General features: G+C 43.3%; 1 protein-coding gene across 1 annotated transcript; it reads left to right on the top strand.

Annotated features, from left to right (window-relative positions):
* Positions 1-14,861: 14,861 nt before the first annotated feature.
* LOC136752765 (intermediate filament protein ON3) lies at positions 14,862-22,148 on the top strand. The gene is made up of 9 exons (XM_066708348.1): positions 14,862-15,565; positions 18,117-18,325; positions 18,717-18,777; positions 18,873-18,968; positions 19,251-19,415; positions 19,928-20,053; positions 20,171-20,391; positions 20,589-20,641; positions 20,847-22,148. The coding sequence occupies exons 1-9, from the start codon at positions 15,011-15,013 to the stop codon at positions 21,137-21,139; spliced, it is 1,779 nt and encodes a 592-aa protein (XP_066564445.1). The 5' UTR covers positions 14,862-15,010; the 3' UTR covers positions 21,140-22,148.
* The last annotated feature ends 2,020 nt before the right edge of the window (positions 22,149-24,168 follow it).

The raw sequence follows: 24,168 nt of genomic DNA, 5'->3' as shown, positions 1-24,168 counted from the left end.
AAACACATGCTACAGTCTTTCTGCAGCCCGAGAATACACTGGTTCCATATGCCGTTATTGCTGACTGCCAGTGCAACCGCTGACTTCAAAGATAAGACCGTCGACAATAAAGAGAGCCCGCACTGCCACACCCATAGGGGTCAGGAATGCAGGGCCCTGTTTACACACACACATACACACACACACACACACTCTTAACCTGCAGTCACCACTGACACGCAACCCGGTGCATCGTGCCCTCTGGTCAGTGAGGTAGGTTTTTGAGATGGAGAGAGTGCTGGGTATTGGGAGATTTTGCTGTGTGTTTTTTTATTGCAATTTTGATTTATATTGCACAGCACAGCACCTGGTCTTGAAGTGAGTGACTCATGGCTTGTCAGCCTCAGTGAAACTACACACACTACACACCGAGTTCACTGAGTCAACAGCACCGCCCACTCGCACCAGCCTGGGAAAATGAAAAAATACACGATCTAGAGAAACAGTTGTGATAGAGCTGCTCAAAAAACTTAAAAAGCTGTTTATGATCTATATTATTATTATTTTGTAGGTTTATTGGTATACGGTAGGACACAGGGCTTTGAAATTCTTCTGAACAAATCACTGTGAACAGGGATTTCCCCCGCACCACCACAGGGAAATGCAACCCATTTATTAATGACATGTCTTTATGAATATGTGCTGCAGGGTAACCAACTCCGTGTGACACATTTAGAGAAGGTCTGTTACTGTGCTGCTAGTCAGACTGTTATGGCGGGGGAGGCCATGCGCCAAGCCTTCACTTTCACCGCCGCCTCGTCGTTAAAGAGAGAAAGTGACACAAAGAGGCAGCACTGACAGGTCCTCTAATCCAACATAATCAAATTCAAACCATTAGTGTTGAAGATGTGCTTGAAGAGTGTCTAAGATTCTGTGTGTGCGTTTGTGTGTGTGAGAGAGAGAGTCTGTGTGTGTGGGGGGTATTATTATTACTGCCAATTATTTTAATATGAGCCAGAACGTTTGCAAAAACAGACTGCTTACCTCACTGTATCTGTACAGCCTATAGCGCTGCTCTACTGTACACACTGGCAGCCCAACACTGCTCTACTGTACACACTGCACTACTCTACCTTAACAAAATCAAAAAAACTATACCGACAGCATGCCAGTCAAAGGCTAAACTCCCTTACATAGCTGTGCATCAAGTCCTTACAAGGAGACTGAGAAAAGCAAACAAGCCTGGCTTCTTTGGGCATGGAGTTATGTGAGCAAAAATCAAAAAAATCACAAAATATTTGGTCGAGAGCCCATTGCAGCCGTATTTTTGCTCTGATTGCAGGAGCAATCCTGCCTCCTTCAAACTGACATTTCTAATCTGAGCTGCCGGCACATGAGCAGACGGATCTCTGTTATGCCCCGTAAACTTTGAGCAAAACCACCACTTTCCTTCTGGAGTGAAAGTGCGCTCTGCTGTGTAATACACACTAAATACATACTACATTAGTGCAGGAGCTGCGTTTAGGTAAAAAAGGGCAAGTTTAGTTTCACAATGTTAGCTTAGTGTAGTGTGTTCAGTAGCTCCGTGTCTCAGTACTGGGCTACAGTGTGATCAGTAGCTCAGTGTCACAGTGCTGGGCTGCTGTATGTTCAGTAGCTCAGTGTCTTAGTGCTGGGCATTTCATGTGTTCAGTAGCTCAGTGTCTCAGTGCTGGGTAGTTACAGTGTGTTCAGTAGCTCAGCGTCTCAGTACTGGGCTGCAGTGTGTTCAGTAGCTCAGTGTCACACAAACTGTGATACATGCAAAGTGGGACCTGGGATTGAGGGACATTGCAGCTGGGAGGAGGGGGGTGTTGGTGCGCTGAAATCCTCTGTGCAGATAAACGAGTTACAGACACATGATTATATGTGTGTGCGTGTGCGTGTGCACGTGTGCGTGTGTGTGTGTGTGTGTGACCATAACCCGAGGCAGTGTGTCAGCAGGACATGGCACAGGAGGCTAAATCAGAGCCAGACACCGCCAGCTCAACACTCGTCACACAGACTGATGGGCCGCTCGCCTCAACCAGGTTCACTGCTTTCTCAGTCACTACAGGACACTTCTGCAGGCCAACATTTGCTCCCTTGTACTTATGCACAAAATTTAATGGAGATATATACACTCACCTAAAGGATTATTAGGAACACCATACTAATACTGTGTTTGACCCCCTTTCGCCTTCAGAACTGCCTTAATTCTACGTGGCATTGATTCAACAAGGTGCTGAAAGCATTCTTTAGAAATGTTGGCCCACATCGATAGGATAGCATCTTGCAGTTGATGTAGATTTGTGGGATGCACATCCAGGGCACGAAGCTCCCGTTCCACCACATCCCAAAGATGCTCTATTGGGTTGAGATCTGGTGACTGTGGGGGCCAGTTTAGTACAGTGAACTCATTGTCATGTTCAAGAAACCAATTTGAAATGATTCGACCTTTGTGACATGGTGCATTATCCTGCTGGAAGTAGCCATCAGAGGATGGGTACATGGTGGTCATAAAGGGATGGACATGGTCAGAAACAATGCTCAGGTAGGCCGTGGCATTTAAACGATGCCCAATTGGCACTAAGGGGCCTAAAGTGTGCCAAGAAAACATCCCCCACACCATTACACCACCACCAGCAGCCTGCACAGTGGTAACAAGGCATGATGGATCCATGTTCTCATTCTGTTTACGCCAAATTCTGACTCTACCATCTGAATGTCTCAACAGAAATCGAGACTCATCAGACCAGGCAACATTTTTCCAGTCTTCAACTGTCCAATTTTGGTGAGCTTGTGCAAATTGTAGCCTCTTTTTCCTATTTGTAGTGGAGATGAGTGGTACCCGGTGGGGTCTTCTGCTGTTGTAGCCCATCCGCCTCAAGGTTGTACGTGTTGTGGCTTCACAAATGCTTTGCTGCATACCTCGGTTGTAACGAGTGGTTATTTCAGTCAAAGTTGCTCTTCTATCAGCTTGAATCAGTCGGCCCATTCTCCTCTGACCTCTAGCATCAACAAGGCATTTTCGCCCACAGGACTGCCGCATACTGGATGTTTTTCCCTTTTCACACCATTCTTTGTAAACCCTAGAAATGGTTGTGCGTGAAAATCCCAGTAACTGAGCAGATTGTGAAATACTCAGACCGGCCCGTCTGGCACCAACAACCATGCCACGCTCAAAATTGCTTAAATCACCTTTCTTTCCCATTCAGACATTCAGTTTGGAGTTCAGGAGATTGTCTTGACCAGGACCACACCCCTAAATGCATTGAAGCAACTGCCATGTGATTGGTTGATTAGATAATTGCATTCATGAGAAATTGAACAGGTGTTCCTAATAATCCTTTAGGTGAGTGTATATTAAAAAACGTACAGTTTTGGGTAATTATCTGCAGTCAGGTTAAAAAAACTCAAACAAAATAAAACCTTAGGAAATACAAATAAATAAATAAAATTTGTCTTTGGAGAGTACTGTACTAAATTCTGGAAAACATTCAGCGCATCAGCCTCATGGGAACTCCAGGCACTTCTCTGCCTAACAGTGATTTTGAGTATTGTTGAAGTATCTCCTCTTAAGGAGTTTCTGCTGAAGTCCTTTGCTTGCCAGACAAACACCCATCATAACTGGAGTCAGCTTTATTTGTTCCCTGTAAAATGTTTAAAAACGCCAGGCAAGTGCAGCAGAACACAAGAACTGTGTTTCAGTGGCTTTCAGCCCGCAGGACCCTTCACTTTCCCTTAGCACTTTTTGGCGACCATCTCCCTAGAACCATCTCTGACTTTTAAAAAACGGAGTGCATTAATCCTGCTTGCGCTCGATCACACACCCACCACAGACCAGCCCTGTGACCACTCTCATCTAGATAGACTGCAGATGCACACGGGTGACATTCAAGCTTTTCCCTTTGTTGAATGGGCTTCTTGCTTAACCACAATTTGCGTTCTCGGTTTCGGTATGGGGCCTATAATTTTTGTCAGGAATTACAAGGGAACAGAGTGGGCCTGGTAGACTAGACTGGACTAGCCAAAAATAATCAATTTACTCACAAGCCTAGCAGAGAAAATCAGACGAATCTACCAGGTTAAACAACTATTACCCAGTATAGGGTTTAGCTCTTTTCGTTTTTTTTTTTTTTTTCCAAATACAAGTTTAACGTCTGATTACCTCAAAACATGGCAAGTTCATGGCAAGTTTCGTGATTGATAACCAATTGTCTGTCTTTATTAACTGAACAGATGAAAGCCATGTCAGTTTAGGTTTGCCACCCTACCACTTGGCAGGTATTAAATCGAAAGTGATCACGTAATATCAATGCCCTGCGGTGTGCTGTACAATTGCGGCGATTGAAAGAGGCATTCAAAAAGAAAAACCAACTCTATGGACAGAATAAATAAAAAATCAGATATTAATCAGATAAAAGCAGATATTAAGATGATGTGATCAAAGTGTTTTGTTAAAACACAGGGTGAGAAAAAAACAGAGGCTGCCCCACCTAGATTAAAATCTCTGCTTCTTGCCAAGTAGCTTGTAAAGAACAGGGAACGCCTTGGCATAAGAATCACAATTTGTTTTCCCCATTAAAGTCATCTGGAAAACAAGAGCAATAATTCCTTTAAGTCCAATAAGTCCTTTACTGCTGCCAGTATACTCTGCAGTCTTGCATTTTCTCTTAGAATAGGTTTCCTTTCTCCAGATTTTACCCAGCGCACTCAATGAAAGCATTTCCTGTCTTTACAGCAGACGACTACTCGTGTGCTGCACCTCAACAATGAAAAAAGAACGGAAGTTAAGAAAAAGTTTCAAACGTCTCTTGTGTGAAAGAGTATTCCCTTTACAAACTTGTCAGATAGTAAAGTAGGCCTTTATTTGTTATGTTTTTATTTATGTTTTGGTCATTTGGCATTTGACAGCTGTGCTTTCTTACTTTTTAAATGGAGGAGCAACACTGAACAACCTGAGAGAACTACGTGTCCGTCTGGCATAAAAAAAATACTGAGATCTACAACACCCTTCCCACCCTTGCAGCCCCACCACCCTCCCCCCTTCCAAAACAAGCCAAACCAGAAATCCCCTGTCCCATTTGCAGGCTGTGTCATGCAGACAGCAAAAACAACACCCAGCCTGCACCAATTCACATCAGATGGGAGGCAGGCAGGCAGGTAGGCAACCAGCGCAGGGAGATTTAAAAACTGGATGACAGGTAGTTGTCAGGGTGGGGTGGAATAAAGATTTGTAACCTGAAACTGCCAGGGAAAAAACAGCAGGGCGGATGCAGAGAAACAATTGCAAGGAAGGATCCTGAGCTGAAATCTACATTTGATTCATTTCGTTTTAGTTATAAACAATAATTAAAAAACAGAGTATGGAAAAGCATTAGCAGATCAGTGCTAATTTGCAAACTTAATAATAAAAAGTAAACATTGGGGCTTCTATTTAGAGTTGTCATTACCATTGTCACTGTGTGTTCACTTTGTAATTTTGCTCTGTTGCCCCTACAATAATCCCAATTACCTAATGCAATATTTGAGCACCCAAAGATTTCACTCTTTCATTGCCCTGTGAGAGATGTGGTCCAGAGCACTTCTGTATGCAATCCTTAACTTGGCAACACTCTCAATCTCCCTTGCGCTGGAGTTGCTGTTATATATTTTCCCCCCTCGCCCATGTAATAAATCTGCCTTGTGTTCAGTTCAGCTCTCTGCTCTCTATACACTTTGTAATAATGAATGCCAGCAAAAGCATTAAAAGGAGCCCACAGACTACAACTAGGCATTTAACAGGGATGAGTAGAATAATCAATCCCTATACTGTTTTACAAAAAGTCTGTGCTGTGTATCTGAGTAACATCAGGTAATGTTTGGCTACAGATGTGTGAACAAAAGGTTTCAAAATGCAAGAAAGGTGATAGATGAGAGGAAGTCTCATCATCTCCCTGTTAGCTGATGCCATTTTATCAAGCCAAAAACCTAACAGCGGTTTCTTGCAGGATCCTACAGAAACAGCTTTAATGGCATGGCTAGGGCAGCGAGCTCCAGACAGCTAATTGCTTTAAAGGAGTGACTCCCAGCAGGACCTGTGATGACATGCAGAGTGAAAATGTCACAGCTGGATATTCAAAAGTCATGAATTCTACAGGACAAGTCCCTAACTGTTTTTGCGAAAACAAAGAAAGAGAGTGAGAGAGAAGACAAAAGATCATATTTCTATTCTATGACTCAGAGCTAGTATTCTTTATTATAGGGCAGAGCATTTTCAGGCTGCAGGCTTAAGAATAAACATTATTTAGTGCCTGTGCCAGAGCAATAACTACTCCACCTAGCCACCGCACACCCTTTCTTCTGAAATGCAGAAATCTGCTTGTTAGATTGTTAGAAAATCAGAGTTGGGGAAAATCTCAGAAGGTAATTGTAATACTGGGTTCTCTGATTGGGTTTCATAGCTTTATTTTGAAGGCTTTCCGTCACTGGCCTACTTGCACTGAAGTTCCTGACATAGTTCACCTCTCCAGTATCCAAATAGCTAAAATAACTGTAATTATTCAAGATTTGCAAACATCCAAGTCATCTTTCTCATCTCCCTCATTAACGTGCCAGTGAAACACAAAGCTTTTTTGACACCTGTCACTTCCAGCGTGTGTGGATGGGAGCTTGAAAACTGGAAAGAAATTAAGAAAACAATTTAAAGAAAACAAAATGATGTGTCCTAAACCACATTTTAATCACACTGCCAGAAAATGTGTGATGTAGAAAAGTTAATATTGTGTCTGCATTATGGATAAAAGCAACCCAGTCTATCCTGGGAGAAAAAATATCCTAGATTACTGCTAAGCAACAATCTTGTGCAAACACTTTCCCTGCTAGCAGTCCCTAATTATGCTATCTTCTATCAAAGTCATGAGTCACTCCTAAGTTACCCTGATCTGCATAATACTATACCATATCTTGCTCCATCTTGTACATTACTACTGTGATCCGGCTGGGATGTGGTCTGCAGTGTTATGGTTGCAGTGTGTGTGCGGCGTCTGCAGGAGCAATCGGTTGCCAACATGTAGGCAGGTCCAGGCCTTTAGGTTCGAGTTCCAGCAGGTTTTATAGATCCCTTTCCAAAAACTAAATAAACCTGATTAAAAACGGGTGATATGAATTCTTATCCTAGTAATGGCTGCAAACAGTCGGAATGAATCCCTGTGGTCCTAGAGACCCCCCTCCACCTCCTGCTTTGATTATCCATCACGTTCTGCCAACAGCCTAACCTAGACTGAGCACAGGGGGGTAGTGAGAGATGGGTCTTTTAAGGCCCATCATGCAGCCTAATGGCCTTCACTCACAGAGGCCTACAGAAGCTGGGTTTCACTCCATTGCTCGGCAGGTCTTCAGCTGCCAATGCTGGCATGTGACCTGGAAAGCACGCTGGCCCTCAAGGATTAGAAATGGGCATTATGAGGAATAATGGATCTGGTGGCCTACAGAGTCAACCATGGCTCTCCCATTGCTTTGCATTATCCCATTCTATTGAACAGGTAGTCATTTGACTAAGTCATCCGTAATTACTGAAGGGATTTGCCAGAATCTTCACTTATGCAAATAAAGCACTGATTGGATCAAAGTTCTATGGTACCATAGGGTTTCTGGGGTCTTTCAATACTCAGACAGAGTTCTATCTCCATTAGAGCAGTTTTGGTTGCAAAAAAACCCCTGAAAAGTCAGCTTTGAAGTGGGGAAAGGAAAGGCACTGTGTACAAGATAACAGTTGCATGGACTAATTCATGCCCTGTTTGCATGGACATGGGGTAAAAAAGGAAAATCATATTATGTTGCTCAAATGGTTACAAGTAAGCAAAAATGTACAATATGGCCCACAGTGAACGTCTCAGAGATGACTAGATACTGATCACTGTGCAGAGAGCCCATCAGCAGGCTAGCACACTGGATTGTGAGGCACTGCATTGCAAATGAGGAGAAAAAATGGTTTTGTATTAAGTTTTGAACTGAGAAATTTGCCCAGTGAAACACAAAAGCTGAGTTCTGAAGTCATAAGGGATTTGCATGGTTTTCTCCGGATTCTCTCTCAGCTCATGATTATTTTATTAATCATTCGTATTCTTTCGGTAAACAGTAACAAGTCCAGGCAGGGGCTCGAAGTCATTAGATCAAAGGCAGAGCCCTGACACCTTGAAAAGGTTTCAGGCATTAACTCCACCTCACAGCACTTTACCAATTTAGGAAATGTATGCCACTAAAAAATTAATAAATAAAAAATCCTGTGAGATGAGCTGAGAAAAGGGCGTTTCTCCACTCTACTCTGTTACAGTCTACAAACGTGTAGCAGTTTCAGGAACTGGATTGAATATACGGTGTAGCTATACATTACACACTTTAGCCATTGGGAGTGGGAGACCTGCCTTGAAAAAGCCCTCTCCTGTATTGGGCTAGACCATCTCTGCTGTCACTGTGACCTCCAGCGCAGTTTACCAGGGTTCACACTGATTATATAAGCAGTGTCTCTTCCAGCTAAACTGCCTTCGGTGCAGAGATGGCTGCCTGTGGGTGTGTTACCCTCACAAAAGAATCAGTTTTATATGTATTTGGATGTTACACACACACACACACACACACACATTCCCTAAATGGGGAGGGCTCCCATATGTAAAACTTACATATTTATAACATATGGCTAGATAATGATATTTTATTTGAAATATATTACAAATATATAAAAGCATATAAAATACATTGTAATTGTGAGTTTATGATGTGTGTTTAAATATTTCCCCTTCCACACTTATTTCCAGCCATATTCATGTGTTTTCCATGTAGGATTGTACAATGCTAGGAGACTAATCCTTTTTTGCACACATTGCAATATGAAATAAAGGTGATTACAGATATAATTTTGATTTATTATGGGTATTATGCTGATAATAATTATTATAATGATTAAGGCCTTGTCCTATCTAAAGCCAAATTGGCAGGTGATCAATTTGCAGGAGGATTTATCTATCCAGCGTGCAGAACAGTAACATTGCAGAAGTTCATAACTATTTGCCAAGCCTCACAGTATTGAGTGTAGAAAAATAACACATCATTGCTCACAACCTATGACTCACTGGTACTACGATTTGATTAGTGATGTTTGACCAACATTACATAGGGGTCCTTGTGATTGCATCCCTACACTAATCTTGCCAAGGTCCTTTAAGCAGCAGAAGCTAGAGCAACTGCTCTCGGGTTTGTTACGTTGGCATAAAATTCTTGCGAAGGTTCAATTTCAAACTGCAAGACGCCCGTGGCTGAATCTCACACCCTGCAAACAAATATAGACTTTCACAATGAAAAAAAACCCAGACACTTTTAACATCTGGAAAAGCAGAGACACTAGGTCTCTATCCCTGGCCAGGGTATGCATCACTGTGCCCCACTGAGATAGGGTGTGTAGAGGCGGATCTGTCTCTTCAACATTCCACAATACAATTAAAATGAACTTGCACTGTAAACTCATTACTCGTTGCTTAAAGCATTGCTTTGCTGTATTGGCTTCAACAGTCAGATAAGGTCTCATTTATCACAAATCAATGCTATTCTTGGCAAACTTGCAAGAAGTTAATTAAAAGGTAGCACTCTGATATGATTAAACACTTGTTAGGAGTCCTAGTGCCCCATTGGCTTTCAGATAATTGTTTAATTTATATTATTATTATTATTATTATTATTATTATTATTATTATTATTATTATTATTTATTTAGCAGACGTCAGACATATAAACAGCAATTAACAAAAGAAAATAGAGGAGTAAAAACAACAATAATTTTTGGGGTGTTTTCTCCCCCCTATGTTTTCGTAATCGCCAATTATGCTAATGCATCTCGGCCCGTCACCACGTCCCCCGCCACTACACATGGGAAGGGTAAGAAAGTATGACTGGGCTCCTCCAATCCCTGCCACCCTCAGGCCACACATCAGTTTACACGCTGCAGGCTATACAGCCCTCCCGGGAGGTTCAGTGCTGATTGGAGGAGAGGCACGCCCCCCAGGGCGGAACTGCAAACCTGCAGGAGCCAGGTAGACGGCAGGGGATGTTCATTAGTGACGAGTCAAGAGAGACTTGGCCAATATAGCCCTCCATAACCCGGCCAGACAATTGTGCACCGCCACTGAGCATTCCTGGTCACAATCGGCAAATGATGTGAGTTGGGCTCAAACCGACGAACCACAGCTCATAGGGCCATCTATCCAATGGGGTTCAATTTGCTTACCTTCGATGGCAAAGTCTACCTAATACAAAACAACCCACAGGTGAAGAGCTAGCCCTTTCATACACTCTCCTAGGGAGCTGGCGGAAAAGTAAACCCACTAAACTCTTAGTGTTCTTCCTGGTGAGCATGTACAATGAAGACACAGATTACCAAATAACAAAAACAAAAAACAGTCTAAAAAGGGAAGCTCTAATGAGTGTATGACTATTTTGTTCCCCTAACCCCCTCTCGCCTAATAAGCTGATCTAACATTGTTCTATCTTTGTGCCTAGCTTTACACAAGTGTTGAGAAGTTACAAAAAGTCCATCCTGTGACTACAATGAAAACTTCACCTTGGCAGTAACATCTCCCGCAACATAAAACATCTACAATGTCTGAATTTGTATATAACAATGAGGCTTGCATGTCTTTTATTGCATAAGAGGGAAAAATCAACACATTGTATTTCTTTCAACACAGAAAGACAAATGATGATGTTAGTCAAAGCTCCTGAAGATGACCCGAGAGGCTTCTGCAAGAGCAGTACAGGTGTTTGCTGTGGCTCTGGGCAAAATACTGCGTCTCATCCAGAATGTAACACGCAGTTTCTCATGAAACCCCATAATCAACAACTTTCTAAACAACAATGGAAACTTGGGACTGAATGTTTCTGAGTGTTGCTCACTGGACACTAAATAGGTTTATTTTGGATTCCTTGAGAAGGACGCTTGCTCTTTCATAGGGATGGATTTTGCATTGGAATCCCTGCTTAAACAGCACGAGCCTCTCTTAACACAGAATTGACCTGAACATGGTTAGAATTCATTACACTGCAAGTCAATTGTACCCAAAAGGGATTTTTATTTCCACTGCAAGGTGCCTGCACCCAAGGGCAGCGACATGTGATCTCTGTGGCAGGTTAAGCAATCTTGCCCATTTGGGTTATCACAGAGAGGGCTTGGTTTGGGTTGTCGGAGGCATCAGCCCTTTCAGAAGCAGGTTTGTATCAATTCTGCACCCAGAGCCATGTATGAATGATCTGAAATCAAGAACCACATGAAAGCACATTATATTTCCAATCAGGACAATACCACGCGGAATCACACACAATAAGGGACATTTCTATAGGGCCTGACATTGTCCAATTTAATGCCTAATTAATAAAATCCACAGGGAGTAAATCTGTTTTACAACGAGCAAATTAATCTGGCCCTGAAAGAGACTCAGAGAGTAAATTACACAAGCACTCAGGGAGGCATGGAGGAACATAAAAAGGTTTTGATGTAGGGCATCTGATATCAGGTTGGGGGGGAGGCTATGCTGTGCAGAGCATGGATTCCAATGCACTCCACTGTTAAGCTAAGGGGGATTTAGCAATCATACATTGGAACAAGGGGTGGCAGGATTTGAGAACGGCTTTTCTTTCTTTTTTTAATTTTGAGAACTCGAAAACACAACCAACCCCGTCTGTGAGGCTGTCTGAAGCGTCCCATGGATCCAAGAACAGTTCTAGCTACAGGCCTGTATAACTGCCAATTTCTCTTTCTCTCACTCTCTCTCTCGTTGTGAATAGGAGGGTGTGGCAGGATCATCCGTAATTATAAGGGTTTGGTTCGTAGGCTGACAGCCAGATACAGCTTTTTAAATTCTTCAGATTTTCAATTGCGAGAAAAAGACAAAGCCAAAAGAGGCCTGTTAGGACAATGTACAACCTGAAGGTTTTTATTCTTTTTTCTTTTTTGGATTCCTTCGCTGGGGATGGCGTTGCATATTTCAAAGCAGGAAATTCTGCAGGGCTGACTCTACAGGTTAATAAAAATGGGATGTAAGCTAAGTCTGTTCCTTAACAGCCATGCCCCCCACATACTCAGTTTTATTATGCCGTTAACATACATTTGAAGATATCCCATGTCTGTGGGTCATTGTAGTGATTATTTAAAGTAATAACTTCCATCTACAACCCAGATTGTGTGTCAGTGCCTGGAAAGTGTCTGGACAGAAACCAACTGGGCCAGATTTCAGATTTGAAGGTGATTATTTTCATGTACAAATGGTTTTGTAAATATCAGTAACAACCGAGTAAGTATAAGGTCCTAGTTGGAGAGTTTGTGCAACTTACTAAATAACAAATCCAGGTGGGTTTTTAGGAAACCCAGTGGGGCTTGTGCCATATTGAACAATGTGAGTGCTTAAGGCAGTGTATGTGAACAAGGTTTGTTTAGTTTTTGTAATGCAGAAAGATGATCACATCTACCTCAGCTCCAAAATCACAGGTTTGAAAAAATAAATAAAAAAATGGCACCTCACCCCACTGACACATTCACTGGGTGAGATGAGCAGTTTCTATTCTGCTGGCAACTCAGGGGGTTGGTTGATCACCTTCCTCTTTGTTCTTTGGAAAAATAAAGCAAGAACTTAAAATAAAAATCAATCAATCAATCAATCAATCAATCAATCAATTAAAGGACTTCATAAACTGCCCATATGGCAAATCTGTCCCCCAGCTCCCCTGAAAAAACAATAAATTGTAAAGGGACAACGTTACTGTTTAAAGGACACTAGAGGTCATTGCACTAAATGAATGAATTAATTAATTAAAGTCAAGAAATGTGCATATTACATTTAGCATAACACGCCAACTTTATCATCAGCCTCAAGCACATTCCAGAATGCCAGAGAAAACAGCATCCAAACCTGATACACACAGCTAGACACACACACATACACAAAACTAGAAAGTTAACATTGCAAAACCTTCTCTTTGTATGCGACAAACAAGGGTCACATTGCTAAAATACCACTTTTACTGGATGGGTGACTGGACAACTCTATCTTCAAGAACAGATAAATTATGTTTTTTGGCCCTTCCACCCTCAATTACACTAAGAGGCCTTGAGCTCATTCCAATGCAGAACCACACATTCCTTGGTGTAAAAAGAAAGATAGGCGTTCCTCTTCACCCATACAAGCTGCCCTATCTCACTCTCCATTTTCTTGCTGGTTTCATTGCTGCATGGTGATTCATTCATTAGTTTGGATTTTATACATCAGTGCTGAAGCAATCTTGGCTCCGTGCAAGAGTAAGGAGGGGAAAACACTGAGCTGCACCTATGCTACTGTCCACTGCAAACAGGCTCCAACTTCCACCCTGAATAGCACTTACTAAATAAAATTACTAATATACAATTAGGTACATTAATATTTGGACAGTGACACAATTGTCATCATTGTGGCTCTGTATGCCAGCACAATGGATTTGATAGGAAACAAATCAAGATGTGCTTTACATGCAGACTTTCATCTTTAATTTGAAATCAGTTACATCCAAATTGGGTGAACGGTGTAGGAATTACACCCATTGTTATATGTGGTCCCCCCAATTTTAGGGGCTCAGAAGTCCATTATAAGTACATATGTGGGAGTCCACAGTAGGACATTGGACTGTCAGTGTCCACAGGATGAACAGGGGAAATAACTGCTGATAATTTGTGCAAAGCATGCAGACTGCAGTGATATTAGAGAGCACATGCAGTCCCCAGGTGCTGGGACTTGGCAATACCAATGCCTTACCCCCCATTACACTGGTATTTTTAGTTCCTTCTCTTTGCAGTTTCCCAGAGATGTCTTCCCCACTGCATAGGGGCAACACCCTTGTTTAAGGTTCTTACCGTACATGTGAATCAGGAGTACAGCTCAGACACGGCATGCACAGACAAGCATGCTTAAAGCAGCTGTCCGTCAAAGGGCAACGCGGCGGCAATGGGTAGAAATCGTGAACAGTGCTAACCAAAGAACTACATTAATGACCAATGAATAGTTTCTGCATGACTGAGTTTAAACAACAGAGCCTCTTGCTGAGTTTCCCTGATGCTTTGGGCCATTGCATTTGTGTAGCTCGTTCACTTACAAATAACACCTGCATGCCTACCCATTATATATATAATGTTAAGGGAGACACAGACAATGTTCCCACAAACAGGGAGATCCATGCGTGGTGCAAACATTGTCTAGAACCAAAGCCATGAGGATATATAAGCATACATTTAGCAACCTACAGAAAGCAGAAACTCTTTCATATGCTAGCTCATTGTACTGGGATGGGTGCTGATTGTATCGCTGTGCTTTGTTATGTTTTGCAATGTTTCTTTTGTAAATTGTAAGTTGGCCTGCATAAGGGTGTCTGCTAATAAATACATGAACAAACAAATAAATAATAATAATAACGATACAATCAAAGGGGGAGAAAAGGTCAGGATCGCAGTGCCAAACTGAAGCATATTATCATGGTCGACTGACAGAACTGGAGTCGCCGTCCGTTCCAGAGCTATGGCTGCAAAGTCCGCCTGTGCTTTACTGCACACAACCCTCCCTCCCCCACCTCTCTGCACCTGGGTGTGCCAGGGCTTATCAGTTTACACTTGTTCCAGCACTGGTACCTGCCGGACAGGATGGGTGGGTCTACACAGAAGCAGGCTGCAAGGGAGAGGGCCAGGCCTGTGGGGGAAGGAGGGCTGCTGGGGACAGAGAAAAAGAGAAGTAGACACCTGAGAGGGGCGGAGCTAGTGTCCCAAGCAGGAGGGGGACCCGCCTTCTTGTGAAAGGCTTCATAAGCAGGGACCCATGAAGGTAGTGGCTCAGAGGGATTGATTCTCCTTCTTCTGATCACTTGCTCTTCCCCAGGGCAATTCTCTCTCCTCTTCAGCTGCTCTCCCTTTCTAGGCGAACTTCCTTGGTTTATTTTGTTTTAATTTAACTCCCCAACAACAGCAAAAATGACCAGCATGCGAACCTCGTTCAGATCCAGCAGTGGGGGGAGCAGCATCCGTAGTGGCGGTGGCGGCGGTGGCGGCGGTGGTGGTGGCAGCAGTTTTAGAAGCTTTGGCAGCAGGTCCTTGGCTTCAGCACCAATTGTGCGGAAGTCATCCTACTCTGTCCAATCATCAATGGCTGGTGGTGGCAGCTCTGGTTTCGGCTTTGGATCCGGTGGTGGCGGTGGTGGTGGCGGAGGATATGGAAGCGGCTTCGGATCTGGCGGCTTCGGATCTGGTGGCGGCGGTGGAGGTGGCATGTACGGTGGTAGCATGTTCAGCGGCGGCGGCGGCGGCGGCGGCGGCGGCGGCGGCGGCGGCATGTTCGGCGGTGGTGGCATGTTCGGCGGCGGCGGCGGCGGAGGCGCTGGTTTTGCCCCCATCACAGCTGTCACAGCAAACCTGAACTTGCTCAACCCAGTTGACCTGACAATCGACCCCAACATCCAGGTGGTCCGCACCCAGGAGAAGGAGCAGATCAAGACTCTCAACAACCGCTTCGCCTCCTTCATTGACAAGGTGAGTGCCCTAACCCTAACCCCCAGCTCATCTTGGTGACTCAGGGATGAGGCCATTGCAGAGATGTTTGCGGGTGGGGATTCAGAATACCTTGATGATGATTGCTGTTTGCAATATATATATATATATATATATATATATTCTTAAAATCCAGGGCATCTGTTCAGGTTTCTCCCAGATGGGGTTTCTTGTTGTTTCACAGATCAGTTCAATGGAGAAATGGGTAAAAGTGATCTGAATTTTAACAGGAGGGGGAAAGTGACAGTGTGTTGATGGCACAGTAATATTGGTAGTGGTAGTTTTCATTATTTCTTTTTGTATCTTTATATTCTGGACTATAGGATTAAGAAGCAAAGTCGTCACCCTGTTTCTTTTAGGGATTGTTTGTTTTTGGCTGCTCCCTGTCAAATGCCACAATCGATGCCTTGATTGCAGAGAAATATTCTTGAAAAAAGCATAACAATACTGAGAAACAGAAGTTAACAGAATTTAGAGTAGAGGAATGAAGTGGATGCAGATGCATATTGAAAAAAAAAATATATATTTTATTGCTTTATTGCACTAAACGCAAAGTGAGCTTTACCCTCTTGCATGGCTTCACAACAACTTCAACTGAATCTATATGACTGATTTGAAAAAACTTTGCTCTGTGTTTGTGACACTTCTCACCCCCTCCCCCCCAGCCTGCTGCTTCACAACTCTCTGGGGCAGGCCTACCTCTAGCCTTGATGTCAGAAACGGCCCAGTTTGGCCATTTTCATTGCCAATAATCATGTGACTGCTAAGACTGTCCAAACATAGGTGTTGCTGAAGTGCTCTTGTCTCCCACTGGGGGCGTTTCTCCATACTTTAAAGAGGGTTCAAAGTCTGAGTTATGTGAGGGGAATTGTAACAGACCTGCCTCTACTTAGTTCTGCAAAAGCTACTGGGCAACCTAACAGCCTTGATAAACCACTTTTTCCTCCCTAGGCTCTAAGTGTATAAACAACGCCCATATTTAGTGAAAAAACTTAGCCTAGCTCTAGGCAAACCTAATCAAGAGCCACACCCTGCTCATGAAAGAAAAAAAAGAAAGGCATCACACTGAATTGAAGCCACACCCGCATTTTATTTTACTTTTTTTTTTGACATTGAATGAATCTTTGAATTGAATTGAGATTTTACATATGTTTTATTCAGATTTGAAATCAAGTAAACAGAACCTGCAGCTCAAGCTAAACTTGCTTGTGAAACAGGATAGGGAATGTAGCCGTATATTCAAGTTCCAAGATAATGAATCCACACACAGCAAATGTGGTCCTTTGGGCTTTAACTGCAGGGCTACTGTAAAAATAATTGCTTTGATGTCCAGAGAAGTGCATTCCCTCCAAATGTCTAACCTGTGCATAAGCTTCCCATGGTTTACTGAACTTACATTATATGTGACATGTTTGCTGAAGGGGATTCATTTCTGGTCCGCCGGTGAGGATAGCATATGCTTTATGCAGAGGTTCTTGTAACAGACTCCAGCAGTACCTCAAACTGCACCAGTGGTGTGAATAGAAAGCCTTGTGTCACTCTCACTAGATGTGCATGTTCTTCTGCCTTTTAAACCCAAATATTTGCGAACAATTACATTTTAGGTCAAATCTTCATGAATAAAGAGTGACATTTATTATCCTCTGTCTTTTGAAATGGTTTCAGGAATACAATAATTATAAGAGATTAACTCCAGTCCTGAGACGATCATGCCTTAAACAGTATCAATGCTAATATTTCAAACAATGCTGGATGAGACATTTACCATGCAGGTCCCTTCCTTAATGCTGAGACACAGCATTAAAATTGGCATCAGTTTATGCCAAAAGATGAGATGAAGATAAAATAATGAGTTCTTTCAGGAGGTGGGGGCAAAAAAAAAATGTTAAGACTTGCTGTTGGACTTTCTGTATTAGGCAAGTTGGGACGTGAGTGTCTGCATACCACAGCTTGGTTTGTGGGGTGTTGCCCCGTGCATCTTGGATAAGAGGAATTCTGGATTAAGAGCTGAGAAAAAGTTGCAACACGCCCCAAGTCGTTAGATGTAATGCATAAACTCCCCTAGTGCAGCTTCTCCTCTTTCCTTCCATCATTCCACAATTACAGGAATGGGTAACGCCTCTCCCTTGACACACCTTAGCAATGGCGAATCAGGACAAAGAAGGCAGAGATCAAGGGGAAATTGGCAGGGTGTGGCTTTAAAAGACATTCGTTACAGAATCGGAGCCTTAAAAAAACACACAAAAACTAAACCTGAAGCTATGAAGAAAAGCAAACAAAATGTGGCAGGGCACAAACGAAAGAATCAAAGAAGGGCAGCTGTTCCAATCCAACACAACCCATGAGTATTCCAAAAGACAAAAATACAGGTATATGTTGAGGAAGGATTTTGGAATTCCAGGCCAAGACCAAATGTGAGGTTAATGGGGTCAAGGGCTTTATACTTATTTGTGGGGTCATTAATTTTTCCTGAGAATAAGGGTGGACACTCTTCACTAACCCTTCAACTCCATCCTTACCTTTGAATTTCTAGGTGCGCTTCCTGGAGCAGCAGAACAAGATGCTGGAGACCAAGTGGAGTCTCCTCCAGGACCAGACCACCACCCGCTCCAACATCGATGCCATGTTCGAGGCCTACATCGCCAATCTGCGCCGCCAGCTGGACAACCTGGGCAATGAGAAGCACAAACTGGAGAGCGAGCTGACAAACATGCAAGGGCTGGTGGAAGACTTCAAGAACAAGTGAGTCCCAGACACTGTCCCCATCCATTCACTACACTGCAAGAGATACTGAGGTCCAAGAGACACACTAATTAAGCTCTATCTTCAATAACACAATTGTTCAGACCATCTGCTCCACTGCTTGTTCCCAGGACCCTGTCTTCATTCTCCTAGTCAAGTCCCCAAACAAAGGGGAAGTGCCAATTCTAATTTCCCTGGAATAAATATACATATTTTAAATTACTGATGGATACCATCACTCATCAGCTTTGGTAAAATGTCTAGTTTTGAAGAAGATGTTATGCTACTGACAATAGCATAGCAATTATAACTGCATACCTTCTGCCAATTTAAAAACAGAAAAGAAAATAACATGTCCCCCGCTCCCACTCCCATCCCCGCACCTTAACAGGTACGAAGATGAAATCAACAAGCGGGCCTCAGTGGAGAATGAATTTGTCCTGCTGAAGAAGGTAAGAAATCTCTAATCCATGGTGCTTTAGGTTACTATACAGGTCCATGCTCTGCTGTTTCCCATTAACCCCATTTCCCCCCGTCCTTGTCTCAGGATGTTGATGGTGCCTACATGAACAAGGTTGAGCTGGAGGCCAAGGTGGATGCCCTTCAGGATGAAATCAATTTCCTCAGGGCCATCTACGAGGAGGTGAGCAGTGGGAGATCTTTACATAACATGAGACACTTAAACACCCCAAGAATGTTTAATGTTTGCCAAAATATATAATTTAAATTCCTGTTGGCGAGAATAGATAAAAATAGGGCAATCAAGACTGCAATTGTCTGACATACGAGACTGATCTCCAGGCGATGATTGGAAATCAGGTGGGCTTGACTTTTTGGACCACCCCAGAAAGCATCAGCCTAAAACACGTGTCTCAGTCTCTGAAAACTGGAGGCATTTTGTGACATTTGGATTGTACCTCTGCAGGAGCTGCGCGAGCTGCAGGGCCAGATCAAGGACACCTCAGTGGTGGTGGAGATGGACAACAGCCGCAACCTGGACATGGACTCCATCGTGGCTGAAGTGCGCGCCCAATATGAGGACATTGCCAACCGCAGCCGTGCAGAGGCAGAGAGCTGGTACAAGGCCAAGGTGAGAGCAGTGGACAGATGGGGCTTCATGCCCTGTGTTCATTGGTTTGTCTCTACAATACAGTTCAGGCAATGAACTAAGAATTTCACTCCTGTATCTGTTGGTGTTTCTTATTGTCATTATCATTATTATCATAATTATCATGCAAACACAGCCATTGTGGTTACCCCTTATCTGGTGGGTTATTCCATCTATCAGGAGATTGAATCTCATACTTAGGATAGTCATTCCTGATCAGGCCTGATACATGACTCACAGGTAATACTGCACATTGTACTGCACAAAGTTTAAAACCTGTGATATTAATTTATCTTTCACATAAACTGGCCTTGTCAAAAGAAACTGAAAACTACACATATCCATTTCCATTGAAAGTGTTAACAGCACGGAAACTGTGTGGCTGTTACCCACCATGAGATGACCATCTTGGTTTCAATCCAGGGTACAGGGGATATTCTCCACTTCCTGGTACTGAAGGCTTTTCTCCTATCCCCGTTTCCTGTGCATTTCAGTACGAGGAGATGCAGAGCTCAGCTGGGAAATTTGGGGATGACCTCCGCAACACCAAGCAAGAGATTGCTGAGCTGAACCGCATGATCAGCCGGCTGCAGAACGAGATTGAGGCTGTCAAGGGCCAGGTGAGCACGAGAGCACCATCATTCATAACCTTCTGATTGAGAAAACGGAAGTATGTGTGTTTGTAAACGCGTACAATGCACAACGAGGCTCACCTAGTTTCCATCTCTGTATTTCAGCGCGCCAACCTGGAGGCCCAGATCGCAGAGGCCGAGGAGCGTGGTGAGCTGGCGGTGAAGGACGCCAAGGCCAGGATCAAGGACCTGGAAGACGCGCTGCAGCAGGCCAAGCAGGCCATGGCACGCCAGGTCCGAGAGTACCAGGAGCTGATGAACACCAAGCTGGCCCTGGACATTGAGATCGCCACCTACAGGAAGCTCCTGGAAGGGGAGGAGATCAGGTGAGGGAGCGAGAGATACTCAAGCTTGTCAGATCTGGTCAGCTATATGATTATCAGTCAAAAACACAAACAAAGGAATGCAACAGAACGAGATGAAAGCACCATGGCTGCCCACCCCTGGGATAGAACAACTGTTCTCACTTAACTGACCTCTCCAAGGTGCATGATCTAATTGTGCTGTTGATTTCCCTCGGCAGGCTGACAACTGGTGGTGGACCTACAACCATCCATGTGCAGCAGAGCACTAGCAGTAAGTACCTGCATTCTGAGGAGGATATGTTATATATATATTTCATTTATTTGCTTTTGCAGTTTTTCAAACTCTCTAAAAGTGCTCCTAATTCAGGATTATGGGTACTTAATTGATCAGATTGATATTAATGAATTCATGAGTGATTTCCTTTCCATCAAGCTAAACTCTCTCTCTCTCTCTCTCTCTCCCTCTCTCTCTCTAGACTTCTCCGCCGGTGGTGGTGGTGGCGGAGGAGGATTTGGAATGGGAGGCGGTGGCGGCGGAGGCTATGGAATGGGAGGCGGTGGCGGCGGAGGCTATGGAATGGGAGGTGGTGGTGGCGGAGGCTTTGGATTGGGAGGCGGAGGCGGCGGTGGCAGCAGTTTTGGAATTGGTGGCGGCAGCAGCAGTTTTGGAGGTGGTGGCGGCAGCAGTTTTGGAGGTGGCGGAATGTCATCTGGTGGATCCATCTCAAGATCGTCCTATTCCACGACCTCCTCCTCGAGACGTCATTAAAGCTGAGAGAAGTCCTCCCGTGTCTCTACATATCCGATGTTTAACCCACCCAGAGCTAGTGACACAGCACCCAACCCTGATCTGAGGCTGTTTGGGTGCTGTTGTCGCTGCCTTTCTTGTTATTTTAAGTGAAACGAATTAATAAAAACCCAGCTGTTCTATCCCTCTATCTATCTGTACTCTTGCTGACACCTACCTTACCCTTTAAAATTAGAAAACAGGAAAAGAAAAGAAAAAACAAGAGAAGAATTAATTAAACTTTCCATAAGAGGAGTTTTGTCTGCTCCCTCCAGTCAGTTCTGTCTGTCTTTCTGTCTGTTCGCCACAGTGAGCAAGCAATCCCTTGTGGTATGTCAAGCTAGGAAAGGTGAGACTTAAAAAATATACCAAAGGTATAGAAAAACAAAACAAGTCTTGGGTGCTCAGAATGTGGCCTTTTAGCTGTTGGTCACCAGTGCAGTCACAGACAAGCTTAGGGATGACTGCATTCCTCAGACTGTCCTCCAGCTTCCCCGAACAGCACTCTGGCTTTAATGGGCGATACCACAGACCTTTGTGGTACAATGCTGTTTTATAGTCGGGCGCCCATTTGCTTTGCGAGGGGAAACTGAGAGAGAGTCCAAAAATGAAACTGGTGCACCAAATGCTAAGAGGCAAGGAGAATGTGACACGTTAGAAACATCCCTTCCTTCCCTTTACTTCTGCATCCGCTGAGCCCGCTGTGTTTGTATTAGCGCCATGTGACGATCAACTGAATGCAGACCCAATTGACTTCAAAGTGCGCCCAACTCCTCAGAGGTGGTTTGTAATGAAGTGGCAGCGCTGAGCCCCTTGGCTTTGACTGATCTAGTCCTTACATTCTGTTCACTGGTGTGGTTGTGAGTGCACTGTTGAAGACTAAAGAATTACAATGCAAATACAGAATACTGACTGTTGTAACCAGATTTAATTTTCTATGATTGGCCCTGTAACAGCAAAACTGAAATAAATATGAGTTTTTCAACACAAAGTGTCTTGACTTTTACTTTTCCTGTCTTTCATACCAGGAGATTAGGGTTTCTCGATTTTGTGTTTGTTCTTTTTAAAAATCTTTCAATCTTTCAATTAGACACATTTTATCTGATATGTAAGATTTTATTTAATTAGTGTTCATGGAATGAAACATTTAAAATAACAAATACAAGTCAGCTACAAACCCACTTGGAGCAATAAATGTTAAATATGTTATTATTATTATTATTATTATTATTATTATTATTATTATTATTATTATTATTATTATTATTGAGATATGAGTGACCGGAGAGCATGTGAAATACAAGATTAAGTAAACTCTTCCCTGTTTTAGGGCAAAAAGGAGAGGGTGGCTCCACCTACAGGTGTAAATAAATAGCAGAGGCACAGCACACTATTGCAGCTAGTGTTGGTAGTGCTCTGGGTTTGCTGGCTCCGACTCCAGAGTGGCTCCAGAGGTTCAGCTCCAACTCCAGGCTGGCTCTGAAGCTGATGGAGGCCACCTGCTCCAGCTCCAGGTCGGCTCCAGCAGCCCCAGCTCCAGCTCCACAAAAAACAGTGCAAACTAGGATGCGAACGTTATAAATAATGATTCCTTTCTTACTTCTTTTATGTAAATAACTGTCTAACAAAAACAAAATATTAATAACAAACATCTGTTTAACATGAAAAAGTAGAAACTTGTAAAGATGTCTGTGGCAATTAGAGTTGCCAGCGGACTGTCCGGTATTTGTACACTACATGGCCAACAGTATGTGGAAACCCCTTCTAATTACTGTGTTTGGCATGTGGGAGACTCTGAGACCAAGTAGAGGACGATTCTATGGTCTGATGAGAGCAAAATACAGCTTTTCGGCCTCAACACTAAGCGCTACATTTGGTGTAAACATAACACCACACATCATCCTGAGAACACCATCCCTACCATGAAGCATGGTGGTGGCAACATTATGTAAAATGTATGCAGCAAAGTACAGAGAAATCCTGTAAAAAAACCTGCTGAAGTCTGCAAGAGACCTGGGACTTGGGAGAAGATTCATCTTCCAGCAGGGCAATGACCCCAAACTTACAGCCAAAGCCATATTGGAGTGGCTTAAAAATAAAAAGGTCAATTTCCTGGAGTGGCCCAGTCAAAGCTCGGACAGCAATCCAATTGAGAATATGTGGAAAGAGTTGAACATTGCTGTTCACCAAAGGGCCCTATCCAACTTGATGGAGCTTGAGCAATTTTGAAAAGACGAATGGGCAAACATTGCTGTCTCCAGATGTGCAAAGCTCATAGAGACTTAAACACATAGACTCATGGCTGTAATTGCTGTCAAAGCTGTTTTGTATTTGTAATTAATTTAGAAAAAAATGCAGATCGTATTTTTCACTTTGACATTATGGACATTTTCGGTGTTGATTACATGTTGACTGACATGACTTGTGGAAAAGACCAAGAGGGGTGAATACTTTTGAGAGCCACTGTAAAATCAAGCCACACAGCAATCTCCTTAGACAAGCATTGGCAGTAGAATGAACTTTACTGTGAGCTCAATGACTTTTAATGTGGCATCGTCATAGGATGCCCTGCTAGAGCTGCCCTGGTGAGCTGTAAGTGCTGTTATTGTTAAGAGGAAACATTTAGGAGCAACAACAGCTCAGCCGCGAAGTGGTCAGCCACACAAGCTCACAGAACAGGACTGTTGAATATGTAGTTAAAAATGTTATCAGTACCCTCAACCCCCTCTAGGTTGACATTTCGCAACCCCCCCCCCACCAATGGTCCAGTATTTTCGTAGCTCAAAAGATGCAGGGGGCATGACTCCAGCATGCGACCTTAACTCCCTGGCAACCAACTTTTGGACAAACTAGTCAGGATATTTCAGATAACAGATGGCTATAAAATTAATACATTTTAGGTAAATTTAGGCAGATGAAGAATTTGGTTGGAATAAAATAATTTGGAAATACTTAAAACTTTAGAGTTAAAATGGACTTTACTTCTTTTACAAGTGGTTTATGAGAGATGC

This window comes from Amia ocellicauda, chromosome 7, assembly GCF_036373705.1.
Source record: "Amia ocellicauda isolate fAmiCal2 chromosome 7, fAmiCal2.hap1, whole genome shotgun sequence".
In the NCBI taxonomy this organism is placed as follows: domain Eukaryota; kingdom Metazoa; phylum Chordata; class Actinopteri; order Amiiformes; family Amiidae; genus Amia; species Amia ocellicauda.
The sequence above is the reverse complement of the archived record's forward strand: the minus strand, read 5'-3'. Positions and strand labels throughout refer to the sequence as shown.

What these genes read in the sequence shown, in the direction of transcription:
- LOC136752765 (XM_066708348.1), top strand. Translation starts at nt 15,011, where the DNA reads ATGACCAGCATGCGAACCTCGTTCAGATCCAGCAGTGGGGGGAGCAGC. An exon ending in TCAGGGCCATCTACGAGGAG is followed by an intron (nt 18,969 to 19,250) that starts GTGAGCAGTGGG and finishes GTACCTCTGCAG; the next exon opens with GAGCTGCGCGAGCTGCAGGG. An exon ending in TTGAGGCTGTCAAGGGCCAG is followed by an intron (nt 20,054 to 20,170) that starts GTGAGCACGAGA and finishes TCTGTATTTCAG; the next exon opens with CGCGCCAACCTGGAGGCCCA.